This window comes from Ctenopharyngodon idella, chromosome 19 (genome assembly GCF_019924925.1).
Source record: "Ctenopharyngodon idella isolate HZGC_01 chromosome 19, HZGC01, whole genome shotgun sequence".
Lineage (NCBI taxonomy): Eukaryota > Metazoa > Chordata > Actinopteri > Cypriniformes > Xenocyprididae > Ctenopharyngodon > Ctenopharyngodon idella.
Genome location: NC_067238.1, coordinates 14419125 through 14435464, shown reverse-complemented (window position 1 = coordinate 14435464; position 16340 = coordinate 14419125). Strand labels below are relative to the sequence as shown.

The following is a 16340-nucleotide window of genomic DNA, read 5'->3' as shown; positions in this document are numbered from 1 at the left end:
ATTTTTCATTCTGAGTCTTGAATTGTATCTTGTATCATCCATAAAATCTGTTTCCTTCATTTGTACCAGTGCAACTTTAGAGTTGTGTGAGTTTCAGAACTCTATTAACTACAGCTGGGAGCATGAGAGATGAATGTTTTTCTAACGTCTGGATGCACAGATGGACGAAAGGCAACCAATTAAATATCCCTAAGGGTGTTTTTAGCTTTCTAATAAATTCTACAGTAAAGTCCTCCAGCTAGATGCAACTTGAAAAGGGCTTCCTGTTTGATGCTATTGTGATGTTCTAAGCAGTAACAGCTGTGTGACGCTTGCAATTTGATTAATATCAGTTGTGGAAATTGCTGCATACTGCAGCATATAAGGTGAAACTTGTTTCTAAAAGCAAATGACACATATCCAATTGTACTTTTCAAGTAAGCACATACAGGATAAATATACAGTGTGTATATAAAGTTCTCAACATATTTTTAAATGATAATGCTTGAATTGAATAAGAAACATCAGTTTTTGTACAGAAACTATATTCAAACATTTTTACAGGTAGAGAACCAAGTTTAACAATGCAATCTTTATTTATTTGCATTTTTCATTTGTTTTGGCTTCAAAACATGCAGAACAACACATATCAACACCTATTATATGCATTTTATTTGATTAATTTTTGCTGCTTACTCTTTAGCCATTTATATTTTGTGCATAAAATAACTTATAGGCATTTTATGCACAAATACTATTTTAATTCATTATTATCAGCCTACTTGTCCTTTGCAATGGAATGCAGGTCTCATAATTTACATATCATTGTTTGAAGATAATCATGCAATATCTATCCACTTCACAACAACTCTGGAGTGTCCGAGCATGTGATGCTCCTCTCTAGCACTGAGCTTTTGTCATGAGGAGTAACTGCTGATGTGTATCTTCCTTCAGATGATGCATGATGTTGATAGCCTTAAATGAGCCAGACAATGAAAAACACATCTGGATGCACAAAACACTATGTGCTTAGTACGTGCAGATGTTTATTTCATTTCCCTCGGCCGTGCGTCCTTTTATAATACGCACGAAAACGAGCATTTGTCGGAAGTAAACAAATTAGCTGCTCAGTAAACGGTACTGCTGCGCGCGCATTTACATTTTTACGACGGAAGTACAACGGCTGAAACCCGGAGGAAAGCGACAACGGGAGTGAAAACGAAGCGGAATTAGTCAATGAGAGGGAGGAGAGAGAGGGAAAGAAGGAGTGTGTGCGACAGGGAGGCTGCTGGACGCTGGGGCCGAGGTGGACGTGGCGGGTCCGGCAGGGGTTTGATGTGGGTTCCGCTTCGGCGCGTTGACGGCCGAAAAAAAAGCATGAACAGGTAAAAAAAAATCGCCGAGGCGTCCTCGCAAGCGTTTTTATTAGCGTTCTGCTGTTTTCATCTTTTTTTTCCTCCTCCTGTCTCTCCTGATAGGTTGTGATGAGAGTGTGCATGAACCGCGCAAGTCATGCAACTCACCACATACGCTCTTCTATAGCAGCGAGCGTTTTGCATTGTTATGCAAAGGTGAACGAATCGATGTTTGCGTTCAAAAGTTGCAGCTGGCTCAACTTTCCCTCAGCGGATCGTTCAGTTGGCTGATGCAGCGACGTTCAGCTACAAACAAGATGGCCACTGGCTCGCGCATGCTGAAGCTGTGGCATTTTCACCCTCCTGCCTTTGTATGTTCTTCATCACCACCGCTGGAAACACCGAAACGCGCCATGCATGCCGATATACCCACTATTCGCTACCCGTTCAGTGCTTGTATCGCACGTTCGACGTTCCCAGGCGTCGTGGATTAAACGGTTCTCTTCTTGGAAAAAATGCAAAAGATTTATTGTGTGCAAAAACGCCGCCAGATTCAAGAAAGGCAGCAGAAAAGTGCATGATGCGTGGCGAACTAGCGAAGCTGTCTTGACTAGTTGCTTAGTGATTCTCGGTGAAATCGACGAGCCTTTTTGCGCGTTTTTACACGGCACATCTACGTCAAGTTTTCTAATCTTTTTATTTTTGTTCTTTCTTCCTATTTTTCGCCGGCCTAAAAAGCGTAACGTTACTACTTTCAGACAGTCGGCACACACAATTACACAAATGACGCGACGTTGTAATTATACACTTATCAGCTTGAATCTCCCCTTTTGTTTTATTCCCGCACAAATTTGCTTGGTATTTATATTTTATGTGACACTTTCATAATAAATTTTGATGTAAACATCTGGTTGTAATGCTTCTCCAATGTGTCAGATTGACTTTGACATCTGTAGATGATTGTCATATTTATTAGGTTAGTATTTTTCATAATTATTAGGTTAATGTTTTCATTCATATATGATGCTATAAGCATTTATTACTGTATTGCAGAGCAAAAATACACTAAAGGTGTCAACTAATTTTATTTTGCATGAACAGGTTTGTCACATGCATTCAAGAAACAGCCATTTTGAAATGACTTCTGAAGTGCGTGCAAAATATCAAATGATCAGTGAATCAGTGTTTGATCTAGAATTACTTGAGTGGCTTTTCTTTAACTTGTGCCCTTAGTTTAGACTGAATTTTGACAGCTGAAGTCCTGCACCTGGTGCTTTCAAGTCATGTCTGAATAATTGTTTTGTGTTCAGTCCAAATGAATGCCACCAAATAAAAAAAACTTCATGACAGAGTCAAATTCAATAATGGAAGAAGCAAATTGCTTTCATAAGATGTAATTGTGAACGTTCATGGTACAATATAGTTTGTATAAATTAATTTTGTATTTGAAAAATAGCAATAAAGCGAGTCAGTTACCTGCTCTATGATGAAACTTGTGTGACTAAACTATATTTCCAATCAATCTGCATATAAAATGCACTAATAAAGCATCAAGTACACACCTAATGTACATCCTTTGCTCTTCATTATGTTGCGTTATTGCTTTAAAAGCTTAATGTGTTTGTTGGGAATGAAAAAAGATGCTGCTATATGAAATTGTCCACAGAGTCTCAGCTTAACTCAATATTTATTCATAAGACACTTTCAAAACTACCAAGGTTAGACCAAAGCGCTATACAGAAAAGGAGAAAAAAAAACTGCATAAAACATTACATAGACCATAATGCCCAAAATCACAAACTTATTTGAACGCCAATGAAAATGAGTCTCAAGTCTGCTTTTAAATACATCAATAGAGCTGTGGATTTAATCTTTAATGGCAAATCATTCCACAAAGCACCAACACCAACTGTTGCTAGACACGAGTTGGTTTTCCTCCATCTTTGGTAATGCGTTTTCCTGTGGAATGCAGCACCAAAAAATAATCTGATGTTGACATGGGCTCAATTGCGCTTTTACAACATGATATGAAATTCTGGTTCCATTGTGCCTATACTAAGTCTATACTAATAAAGGGACTTTCAGGTGCTCTTTAAATGCTGTACATTGAAGTTTGTTTGTTTGTTTGTTTCCTCCTCATCCAGGAGCCAGAGGAATCACGGTTGTTCCTAACCCCGGTCAGAGGTTGCCGTGGCAGCAGTGACGATCCCCGCTCAGGAATCCCGCTTTTATCTCTGTGAAAGTAAGGTATATTACTCATAACGGAAGCTTCGGTCAGGCGGTGGACTAGCTTCCACCAGGATGGCAGAGTTGGAGACAGAATGCATCACTTTAGGACTAAATAATTTGGTGTCGGAGTGCGACACTCCGCCACTTGACTCTTTGCGAGCGGAGTGCACCACTCCGACCCTGACCATGCTCTCGTCGGAATGTAGCACGCCCACGCTCAGCTCGCTGGCGTCCGAGATCGTGGAGCCCATGGCCATGCTGCCATGCATCAAAAGCGAGCCCGACCTCGACCCCATCCGCACGGTGGACCTCTCCGTGATTCAGCCCCTGAGCACGGCCGAGCTGGGCTCCGAGCAGATCAAGATGGAGATCAGCGGCCTGGACTACATCAAATCGGAGCACCACAGCGACCTCCATTCCTTCCACAGCACGGAGCTGGACTCCTACAAGTCACACTATGAACCCAGCCTGGTGTTCGACTACATCACCCACGTCTCGGACAGCCTGGAGTACATCAAGTCAGAGCAGCACTCGGACCTGCACAGCTACTACGCCAGCGAGCTCGGCGCCATCAAGACCGAGTACGAACCCAACCTCATGTCCAGCCACATCAAGACCGAGATGAACGGCCTGGAGTCCATCCACATGGCGGAGTTGCGCACCGAGCTCAACAAGCTCCGGCCCGATACCGTCATCGACGGCATGGGGAAAATGGACTCGGATTTCCCCTCTGGAAACCTTTACGAACTGACGTCCGTCCAGGCCAACAAAGCGCCTGCCGCGCACAATCAAACCAGCACAAAAGGCCACGGGCCACGCAAACCTCGCAACCTCACAGGTGAGAAGCCGTTCTCTTGCACTCAGTGCGGGAAGAACTTCAGCACCCTGGGTAACCTGAAGACTCACCAACGCATCCACACCGGCGAGAGGCCTTACACTTGCTCCCAGTGTGGGAAGAGCTTCGGGCAGGCCGGTAACTTGAAAAGGCACCAGCTCATCCACACGGGGCAAAAACCTTACACCTGCGCGCACTGCCCGAAGGGTTTCACCAAAGCGGACGACCTCCGCTCGCACCAGCGGCTGCACACGGGCGAGAAGCCGTTCAGTTGCGCGGAGTGCGGAAAGTGCTTCAGTCAAACGAAGGAACTCAAAGCCCACCAGTTGAGCCACACGGGAGAGCGGCCCTTCTGCTGTTCGCTGTGCGGCAAGAGCTTCACTAAAGAGACGAGCTACCGCAATCACCAGCAAATCCACACGGGCGAGAAGCCGTACAGCTGCTCCCAGTGTGGCAAATCTTTCAGCAATTCAGGGGTCCTCAGAACACACGAGAAGATTCACTCCGGGGAAAGACCGTTCGGCTGCACCCAGTGCGGCAAAAGTTTCGGTCGCTTGGGACATCTTAAAGCACACCAGCAAATTCACACGGGCGAACGGCCGTACACCTGCCAGCAGTGCGGGAAGAATTTCAGCCAATCAGGTCATCTCAAAGCACACGAGCAGATTCACAAAAGAGAACGGCCCGATCTTAGCAGTGGCAGCAGTCGCAGTAACGATAGTAGCTGAAATAAAACCTCATTACATCTCAAAAAGTATTACTCTTGCTTTTCATTTTTTTTTCTTTCTTTTTTTTCTTTCTTTTTTAAAAAAAAGCTACAATATATATAAATATATTATTAAAATATATATGTTTCATTATGTTTTCATACCTTACGTCTCTTCTTTTCTTATTATCTTCATTTGGTTACAGACGTGACTGATTTTCTCTTATGAAAGTGTCTATGTTTGGGATCGGTGAGCTTACAGAGAGTCTTTGTATCTTGTCTGATCTGTGTCGTAGTGAGTGCCATTCTAGTTTCTTTCCTCCAGTAAAATACTCAGTGTACACGTTTATTGATAATATGTAATTCTTAAACCATGTACTGGAATGAATTATTAAAGAAACTAATGTTAAAACAAGTAAAACATCTGCTGTTATTTTTGAAACTGAGTTGTATGTTTGAATAGGTTTCTCACCTATCCCTTTATTTACAGCAGTGGTTGATAAATGCAAATGCAAAATGGTTGATACAATTTTGTTTTACTTGTGCATCTAATTATGAAATTTAAGAAAGACGGAAAGTCTTTAGTTCACCCAAAAATGAAATTTCTGTCATTAATTACTCACCCTCATGTCGTTCCAAACCCTCAAGACCTTTGTTCATCTTCAGAACACAAATTAAGATATTTTTGATGAAATCCGGAATTATCTCCCATAGAAAGCAATGAAATTACCACATTCAAGGTCCAGAAAAGTAGTAAAGACATCGTTAAAATAGTCAACGTGAACACAGTGGTTCAACCTTAATGTTATGAAGTGACGAGAATACTTTTTGTGCACAAAAACAAAAAATAACGACTTTATTCAACAATTTCCTTTCTTCCCATGTCATTTTCTATGCAGTTTACGTTAAAGACACATTGCAGAGCTTCCGTGTTCTACGTCAGAATGCCGACTCATTATTGGCCGGCTCCTGCATCAGCATCACACGCATGCGTTGTGCTGCTCGCGTGAACAGCGTCGGCCAATACTGAGCCGGCGTTCGGACGTAAACAAGGAAGCACTGCACTGCGTCAACTGTGTAGGAGACTGACAGGGTAGAGAAGAAATCATTGAATAAAGTCATTATTTTTTTTGTTTTTGCACGCAAAAATTATTCTCTTCGCTTCATAATCATTTTAAAGATGTCTTTACTACTTCTCTGGACCTTGAATGTGGTAATTTCATTCCTTTCTATGGGAGATAAAAACCTCTCCAATTTCATCAAAAATATCTTAATTTGTGTTCTGAAGATGAACGAAGGTCTTATGGGTGTGAAACAACACGAGGGTGAGTAATTAATGTCAGAAATTGTATTTTTTTGGGTGAACTAAACTTTTAAGGCTGGTGTGTGTAGCCTACTTAGTTTTATGAATAATTTTATGATTGTTTGAATGTGGCTATTTTGGGATTTATTGAAAATATCATCTGTAACACTTGCATTAATTGTATCAATGAAACCATAAGTTAAACAATTTCTGCACCTGTAGGTTTTGGTCTACTTCAAATCCAGGGTTTAATGTCAAAGCTAATCGCTGTAGATGAATGTAAGTGGTAAAAGAACAAGTTCTTATAAGAATCTGAAACTAGACATAGCTTAGTTTTCATTTCTTATTAGATCTCAGTTGCTGTTCAAATGTTCTGTGATTTTTATATTTACATGTCATTCTTATGAGTCATAACGTGTTTAGGACTATTTGTTGACTGTAGCTCAATCTCTGTGGAATTTCTTACACAGAGGTGTTTGTTAGAGAGAAACAGGGAGTGCACATATGTTTCCAATCAAATTTGGTTTTAAAAAGTTAATCAGCAAAGTAAAGTTTAGTCATAAACTCCAGTTCTGAACTGTGGAGTTATTAACATCAGATGTATTTCAGACCAGAAAATGGTGATTTGGTAAATAAAAGCAAACATTATGCAAGTGCATTCATCCCGGAAGTTAAAAATGTAATCTTTCTCTCCCCATACATATTAATTTGTGGAGTTGATATGTGTGTGTTAATTTTAATGCAATTCTATGGGCCAGTCTGTACATGTTTTATCTCTGGCGCTAATGATATTCGCAGGTCCTGTGAGAATCACTGAACTTGTTTTGTTTGACTCCAAATAGATATTATGGATGTTTATCACCTAATTGGTGTCCCAAAAGCCTCATCTTTCACAAGGGAGCTGGTCTAAAGTAGGCTAAAGTAAACTTAGCATGAACTGAAAAGATTTGGATGTTTTTTTCCAGCTGTGCGTGGGTTAAAATGACGCATTGCAACACGGCAACAACCATCTTTAGGTCAAGTAAAAATCAACATATGGTTATTTTTTATTTTACAGTAAGTTTTTATTGTCTGTGCATGGCTTATATAACTACTAGAGCTGCATTAAGTAATGTGAAATTTAAAAGTGTAGTTGCCAGTAGCTTTATGTTTAAGGATGGTGACTGATAATACAACGTTTAATTCCCAGCTGCTCCAGAGTAATTATCCATGTAGTTAGTGAACTATCTTTGAGGAGTTGTTGTGTGCTAACCACAATGACTTGAGGCTGTGTTTTGCCTAGCATGGTCTTCTGAGTCAGATCTGTATTCTCACTGCTGGCTCACATGTTCTATTGGTGTTTTGCAACATTGGAAGATACAAAGATGGCTGGGTAGTAACTGATTACATGTAATCAGATTCCAAAAGTTAAGTACTTGTAATTAGGTTTTATTATGTTTTTAAATACTCGACTACAGTTACTTTTTTATTGATTATATGTTATCCTCACAATGGCAGTAAATTATTCATAATCCAATGATTCTCCCTACTAGTACTATTTTTATCTTTTAAATTTTCCTCTCTAAAAAAGCCTACTGCTTATATATGTGTTCAGAAGGTCTTCCAGGTTTGTGGAATTGCACACACAGACCAGCCACTAGTCATGTGCCGATCACTGAAAACAGACCCACACAGAATTTGATCACTGCATTTACAGAAATCATTAGAAATCAGAAATCATTGGTTAATGGACACATGACATGCAGGTAAACAAAACAATGTTTTTTATCATTTTTTTTAGTTTCCTTTTATATATCATTTAAAATTTTATGATTTAATTACTTAATAGCTTTTCATTAAACTCACGAACCCCCCTGCAGTTCCATCACGAACCCCATGTCTGGGAAACCCTGACCTAACATTATATTTAAAGGGTTAGTTCACCCAAAAAAAGTAAAATTTCTGTCATTATTTACTCACCCTCATGTCGTTCCACACCTGTAAGACCTTTGTTCATCTTCAGAACACAAATTAAGATATTCTTGATGAAATCCGAGAGGTTTTTTATAGAAAGCATCGTAATTACCATATTCAAGTTCCAGAAAAGTAGTAAAGACATCGTTAAAATAGTCAACGTGACTGCAGTCGCTCAACCTTAAAGTTATGAAGCGATGAGAATACTTTTTGTGCACAAAAACAAAACAAAAATAACGACTTTATTCAACAATTTCGCCTCTCCCCTGTCATTCTCCTACGTTGTTTACGTTCAGCGCTTCCAGGTTCTACTCAGATTGCTGACTCATTATTGGCCGGCTCCTGCGTCAGCATCACACGCATGCATCTTGGTGCTCACGTGTACAGCGTCGGCCAATACTGAGTTGGTGTTCTGATATCAAAAATATATTAATGGACTACATGCACGGAGCTAGAACAATAATATAAGCCAGCTGGGAAACTTCTGGTGAAATGTCACTTGTGTTAAGCATCAATAGTGTAATACTTAGTTTATAATCAGAATATAGTCACTTAAATAGTCATGTCTAGCATTCATTCCGTTATTTAAAACGTAAGACGACATAAAAAATAAATAAAGACGTACCTCAGTGTTCCTCCTCGGCTAAATTCAGTTCGACCATCCGTTTTCACACTTTCGTGTGAAAAGCGTCAACAATTGAAGATTTATTGTGCACTTTAGTTAGATTCGTTGAATAAAATGTGAGTTTTCACAAGTGTGCCAAAATCACTGAGCTTGCGATGCACTGATTGACAGCTTCTGTGATTACAAAGGGAAAGCGCGGTGCTCGCTCTATGTGTAATTCATTCACAAGAAAAGTTATTGTTTTTCATTATATTTTGTGAGTACTACATCACCTTGACAAAATGTATTTTCAAACCTAGTGATTTTATAATGTTTAATATTTATTCAAAAGCGAAACCTGAAAAACTATTACAGGAAATGGCTAATATATGCGCAAATAAATGCTACTCTGCCGCCACCTGCTGTTTATAGTGGTAATTAATGTCTTTTTTTATTTTTAATAAAAGAGTTTTCTATCAAATGTTGGATTTCCTACATCTTGAAACGTTCGGTGTTACAATCTCAGAAGGTCATCACATTAAAAATAACATTTGAAGTGCGAAATTACTCTATTCAAATCAATGTGATCTGAATGTGATTTTAGGTCAAAAGTAGGCTTAATTTTAAAAATGATCAAAAAGTAGTCAGACTGTATTATGTAATTACTTACTAGAATTTTTTGTGATTTCATTTGAAATCGGTAACCGACTACAATTTGTAATACCCAACACTGAAGATTACATAGTGTGAGGTTTTTAATCCAAAAACTTCCATTAAAATGTTTAATACGGAATTAAAGTGATGTTTGATTTCCAAAATACGATATAATTCTGAGTTAATTTCTTTTGTAGGATGCTGAACTCTTGATATTATTTTCAGGATTCCCAGGTCAGCCACCAGAGGTCTCTGTCACCTCATCAGACATCAACACATCTGCTTCAAACTACCTTTTAAGTAATCAAACCTGCATTTTTGTAGTTTATGGGATCTCTTGCATGTTTTTAAAATCTTTTATTTTCACAATTTCTTAATACACACCTGTATATTCAACTTATTTTCTTTTTGGTTATCCGCTCTTGTGTTATGACTCAAAAATGGGTTACAGGCCTGTTCTGATTGCTGCGTTTGCTTCACTTTTTTAACGATAAACAATTTTATTATGTTGGGATGTCAGCTGTAAATGTGGGTCCTAAAGCAAAACCTGTAACTTGGTTGAACTACTGGTCTTTTTTTGGCTTTACAGATTTAACTCTGGACATTTCATGGATTATAGTCACATTACACTATTAGACTCTGCAGAAATGTTGTTAATGAAGCACTGTAATTCTTGTATTTCAGTCTCCTTGACTCCTTTACTGGTGAAGATCAAGGATTAAACAAGTAAAAAGTAGCATGAAAACTGAAAGAGCCAAATCTTATTGAACATTCAGGAGCGCCACCTGCTGTTTGTGCACTATAGGTCTTTTTTCTTTCATGAAAAAGATTCAAACTGAAAATGAGCTTTTCAGTTTGAGTGGATTAGAAGCTAATGGCACAGAAAGAAACCCAACATGAAATGAAGGCATGACAAGAATCATGTAGAACCAATAAATTCCATTGCTGTTTGCAGATATAGGCCTATTAGGGTACATATGAAAGTCAGTTTATAAATAATATGAGTGTTTATTCTTAAAACTAAAGAATCCTAAAGGGTTTTTTTCCAGCAGTGCCATATAAGAACCATTTTGGTCCTTGAACTTTTCAGTGAACAGTTCTCAAAAAACAAAACAAAAAAACAACAACATTGTTTTCTTAGTGTGAAGAACATTTTAATAATCTAACATACCCTTTTCCACTATAAAGAACCTTTTATGCAATGGAAAGTTGTAGGTTAAAAGTCCTTCATAGAACCATTGATTTCAATATTCCAATTTATTAGTTTTATTTAAAAATAAAACTAATTATTTAAATTGTAATCTCACTTTTTAAGTGTAGACTAAGTAATTCTACTGACAATGCATCATCACCAAAATTCTGTTTTATTTGGTTTCCAGTTTTGTGCATACAGCAACACAAACAGGCATTTCAATCAAATTCTGCGACTGTCAGACATGGTTGAAGACGTGGAGGTGGAAACCACTTTTCCATCTACAACCTCTTCCACAACTGTGATGACTTTAGTCCTCGAGGTGGAACTGGAGGTTGTTTTGACACTGTAGAAGAAAAACAACAGTCAATATTATAGAGCTGCACGATTATTTGGTAAAAGATCGCATTCTCGATTCAAGGACCCATGTGATCTTCCTAAATTACAGCGATTCGGCTATGATGACTATTAAACCTTTGACAAGTACAATCACAGTGAAACACTGTGTTGGCGCTGTGTTTCTGTGTTACAATAATTCAAATGATCACAGAAGTACTGGGATAAAAGTTTATACTTCAGATATAAACACTAGTGTCTACAGTAGCGATCCAAATACAGTAAATCACCTTCAACACTTCAAAAAAAGATGGTATCAGTCATTCAAGAGATTCGTTCAAAAACGCTGATTCATCCAGTAATGAAACAAGTGAAGTCTTTATGAGTGAGTCATTGAATCATTCATTCAATCTTTTTTTTATAGTGCAGCAATTAACATTTTGTTAGATCATCTAGTAAATTATGTAATTTTGTTTGTCTCTTCAGAATTGTGGGAGAAATGTGATCTCTATTTTAAACAAAAGAATTGTCATTCTTAATTCATCCACAATAGTGCAGCTCTACAATATATTAATAAAAGTAGTATGTTCCTGGGAGTGCTTTTTCAATGATTTGGAGCTGAATGACAGAGAATTACGTGAAAGAAATCAACAGATAAACTCACGTGGCTTCTCCGTCCAGAAGTCTCCTGTACTCTGCGATCTCCATCTCCAGTCTGGTCTTGATGTCCAGGAGTATCTGGTACTCATAACGCTGGCGCTCCAGATCAGCCCGGAGCTGCACGATCTGCTCTTCCAGGACGGTGACCTAGAAGCACAAAAAAGTAGTGGTTTTGTTCATCTTCAGATGTACTGAATAATGTATTTTGTGTTCAACAGAGCACAGCAAGTCAGATTTGGAGTGGCATGAGGGTGAGTAAATCATGATTTTTGTATGAACTATACCTTTCAGTGCAAATCTACTCACCTGATGTTGGTAGCCTGACAACTTCATGGAATAACGATTCTTTGTTTCAGACAGTGTGGCCTCCATAGATGCTTTCTAAATTGACGATAACATGCACATTCAGAATAAAATAATACTAATATACTTATATAATGAATTAGTGCCACAAAAACTACCAATTGCATATCACTGACCATAGCTATCAGGGACTGGAGTTCGATTTCCAACGACTGCAGTCTGGATTTGACCGTATTGACTTCAGAGCGAGTAGTTTTTAGGTCTGTGGTGCTGGTGACAACTTCTTGTTTCAGAGTTTCTGTCTAAAATAAAAAGCATAGGGATGTTATATGTGTTGAAACGAGCAGAAAAGCACATTAAAAGACTTTTGTCCTTGTATGTTTTGATAAATCTCACCTTTGTCTTGAACCAGTGCTCAAGATCTCTCTGGTTCTTCGCTGTGACTGCTTCATAGTGCTCACGGATTTCTGCCAGGACCTTGGTGAGATCTTGCTGTGGAGCCGCATCAACCTCGACGTGAACCTGTCCGCTCATTTGTGTGCGTGCAGCCAAGAGATCCTGAGAATATGTATGAATCCATATTCAATTCTCAAGTAACCTCACTGATAAACAACACTTAATTTAACAACACTTAAGCACACATATTTATTGCAAATCATAAAAAATGATTTGAGATTTACATGTTTTACAGTAAAAATAAATCTATCTATCTATCTATCTATCTATCTATCTATATCATTTTCACACATGAATTGGCACCTCTGAATCCAGACCTTAAATTCATTGAAAGTCTTTAGGATGTGCTGGAGGAGACTTTACAGAGTGCTCGACTCTTGCATCATCAATACAAGATCTTGACCAAAAATGATGCACCTCTTGATGAAATAAGTGTTGTGATGTTATTTCCATCAAGAGGAGCATCAATTTTGGGTCAAGATCTTGTATTGATGATGCAAGAGGTCGAGCACTCTGTAAAGTCTCCTCCAGCACATCCCAAAGACATTCAATGAATTTAAGTTCTGGGACTCAGAGGTGCCAATTCATGTGTGAAAATGATTCTTCATGCTCCCTCCCAACCAGTCTTTCACAATTTGAGCTTGATGAATCTTGGCTTTGTCATCCTGCAATATGGCCATGATCCTTCTTCCTACATGGTTGTTTAAGAAATGAAAAGCTACACACTCCATCAATTAGGGTTAAAAGAACTGTCTGGAATCAATCTATCTATCTATCTGTCTGTCACACAGAAGCATCATATACCTCCTCATGATTCTTCTTCAAAAAGACCAGCTCCTCCTTCAGCCCTTCGATCTGCATGGTGAGGTCTTTTCTGCTGATGTTGAGCTCATCAAGCACCCTCTTCAGCCCATTAATGTCTGCTTCCACAGACTGACGCATGGCATGCTCGGTTTCATATCTGTCATGCAGAAACATTTTCTTTAGAAACACTCAACCAGACATTACCGCACTTTACCGCAAGAAGTCCACCTCTAAACTGAGGTATACTCTTGAAAATAAAGGTTCCTAAAGGGAGTCTTGAACCATTTTGGTTCCTCAAACAATCTTTCACTGAACAGTTCTTAAAAGAACCATGTTTTTCTTTGTGTGAAGAACAATTTAATAATCTAAAGAACCCTTTTCCACTATAAAGAACTTTTTGTGCAATAGAAAGGTTCTATGGATGTTAAAGGTTCTTCATGGAACCCTCAATGTCAATAAAGAACCTTTATTTTTAAGAGTGTAAAACTAATTTAATGAAACACTCATGTATTTTATACTTTCTCTAATGTAGAACACTTTCTTAAAACCTTGGTGTAATTCGTATGGTCACAGAGATAACATTATTTGTGAAAGTTTGGGTCCAAAATATGTGAAAATGCTACTATTTTGCATTTTTCAAAAAAATATTTTAAACAATATGAAATATTTAATCTTGTTTTAATTCAAACTCTTAAGTTTATTTCCTGGTAAATGATAAAAAAGACTCACTTCAATCTGAAATCATTTATTGCCAGGCTGGTGTTGTCAAGGCTGAGATGGACTCCACCCTTCAGATGAATGGCTGCCCTGATCTGGACATAAAAATGAATATGCATGATTTACTTTTTCCCCAATATTTAGGATATTTCATAGCATGTAACCCTGAAAACTGTAACATACCTTAGCCTGAAGATCCTGTATGGTGACATGGTGTGCACTGTAGTCACGAGCAACAGGAGAGGTTTTGCCATCTAGAAACTGGCGGATCTTCAGCTCCAGATCAGCGTTGGCCTTCTCCAGTGAGCGGACCTTGATCAGGTAAGCAGCCAGACGGTCATTGAGGCTCTGCATGGTGAATTTCTCATTGCCAATGATGCTGCTGTCCGCCGACCCTGACATGCCAAATCCTCCTACAGAAAGAGAGGACTTGGAGATCCGGACCCCTGAACCTCCTGCGCCGCCGTACACGCTGCCAGACCTCACGGTGCTTATACGGGCACTTTTTTCACTTGCCATGGATACACGCATGGATGAGCCACTGGAGGACGTGTAGCTGCTGCGGGTGGAGTAGGATGAAGCCATGTTGATCGAGACTTTCTGTCTGCGTCTGTCTGACAGGTCAGTAAATGAAGGAAGGGGAACTCCAGCTTCTTTTATAGAGTGAATTTGAACACATACACAATAACTGGAATTCCATGCATGTCATCACCACATTTTCTGGAACATCTCCAGCAACCTTAAAGGTCACACCTAAGGTGAATTGTAGGATAAAGGACACTGCTTAACAAATCACTTTGCTTCTATTTGAAGACTTTTGTGTGCATTAGTGGCAGTTTAAACACTGTTTTTCTCCATTAAAACATGCAACAACAAAAAAAAAAAATTCCAGTAAAAATATATAAACTTCCTTAAAACAAGATAAATGTATTTGAGTAGAACATATTAACACTTGTTTTCAGACTTGATTCTTTATATGTTTATTTCTTATGTTTTCTTTTTCTCATGATTTCTTGCTGTAAGCATGCATAATCCCCAGAAAATGTTTATGCTTATACCTCACAAGAGTTTTATGCTGTAACAAGTTTGGGGTCAGTAATAAAATTAAGCACTTTTATTCAACAAGTTTGCATCAAAAGTGAGAGTAAAGACATTTATAAAGATACAAAAGATTTCTATTTCAATTAAATGCTGTTCTTTTGAACTTTATATTCTTCAAAGAATCCTGGAGAAAAAAAAAAAAAAAAAACTAATATTAATGTATTAATACAGTTGCAAGAAAAAGTATGTGAACCACTTGCAGAATTTGTGAAAATGTGAAAAATTTTAACAAAATAAGAGAGATCATACAAAATGCATGTTATTTTTTATTTAGTACTGTCCTGAGTAAGATATTTTACATAAAAGATGTTTACATATAATCCATAAGACAAAAAAATTGCTGAATTTATTAAAATGAACCAGTTCATAAGTATGTGATTCTTAATACTGTGTGTGGTTACCTGGATGATCTACGACTGTTTTTTTGTTTTGTGGTGGTTGTTCATGAGTCTCTTGTTTGCTCTGAGCAGTTAAACTGAGCTCTGTTCTTCAGAAAAATCAGTTTAACTGCTCAGAACAAACAAGAGACTCATGAACAACCATAACAAAACAAACAAACAGTTGTAGATCATCCAGGTAACCACACACAGTATTAAGAATCAATGGTTCACAAACTTTTGAACTGGGTCATTTTAATAAATTCAGCTACTTTTTTGTCTTGTGGATTATATGTAAACATCTTTTATGTAAACTAATCTTTTATGGACAGTACTAATTAAAAAATAACATGCATTTTGTATGATCTCTCTTATTTTGTTAAAATTATTCACATTTTCACAGATTCTGCAAGTGGTTCACATACTTTTTCTTGCAACTGTATATATATAATAATATTAATATTAAGCTGCACAACTGTTTTCAACATTGATAATAATAAATGTTTCTTGAGCAGCAAATCAGCATATTAGATTGATTTCTGAAGGATCATGTGACTGAAGACTGGACTAATTATGCTGAAAATTCAGCTTTGCCTTCACAGGAATAAATTACATTTTAAAATATATTCACATAAAAAACAGGTATTTTAAATTTTAATAACATTTTTTGGAGCAAATAATTGCAGCCTTGGTGAGCATCAGTGACTTCTTACTAACCCCAAGCTTTTGAACGAGAGCGTATATAGTGTATATATTTTAAACAGCCTGTGTAATAT

The 16340-nt window shown here is 38.0% G+C and overlaps 2 protein-coding genes across 2 annotated transcripts; one reads left to right on the top strand and one right to left on the bottom strand.

Annotated features, from left to right (window-relative positions):
• The first annotated feature begins 664 nt into the window (after nt 1–664).
• On the top strand, nt 665–5525 carry si:dkeyp-113d7.1 (uncharacterized protein LOC407709 homolog). Its single transcript, XM_051873439.1, has 2 exons — nt 665–1364; nt 3479–5525. The coding sequence occupies exon 2, from the start codon at nt 3636–3638 to the stop codon at nt 5124–5126; it is 1491 nt and encodes a 496-aa protein (XP_051729399.1). The 5' UTR covers nt 665–1364; nt 3479–3635; the 3' UTR covers nt 5127–5525.
• Nucleotides 5526–10966: 5441 nt separating this feature from the next.
• Nucleotides 10967–14727, bottom strand: krt1-19d (keratin, type 1, gene 19d). The gene is made up of 8 exons (XM_051873777.1): nt 14270–14727; nt 14099–14181; nt 13370–13526; nt 12506–12667; nt 12286–12411; nt 12113–12187; nt 11811–11953; nt 10967–11156 (listed from the first exon to the last, which is right to left on the bottom strand). Exons 1-8 carry the CDS (start codon nt 14669–14671, stop codon nt 11033–11035), a joined length of 1272 nt encoding a protein of 423 aa, XP_051729737.1. The 5' UTR covers nt 14672–14727; the 3' UTR covers nt 10967–11032.
• Nucleotides 14728–16340: the final 1613 nt, after the last annotated feature.

Bases quoted from the DNA above. Each gene is read 5' to 3' on its own strand.
- si:dkeyp-113d7.1 (XM_051873439.1), top strand. From the start codon at position 3,636: ATGGCAGAGTTGGAGACAGAATGCATCACTTTAGGACTAAATAATTTG.
- krt1-19d (XM_051873777.1), bottom strand. From the start codon at position 14,671: ATGGCTTCATCCTACTCCACCCGCAGCAGCTACACGTCCTCCAGTGGC. The intron at 14,182-14,269 runs GTATGTTACAGT...TTTTATGTCCAG, and splicing joins TACAGGATCTTCAGGCTAAG to ATCAGGGCAGCCATTCATCT. The intron at 12,668-13,369 runs GTATATGATGCT...ACATATTCTCAG, and splicing joins TGAAGAAGAATCATGAGGAG to GATCTCTTGGCTGCACGCAC.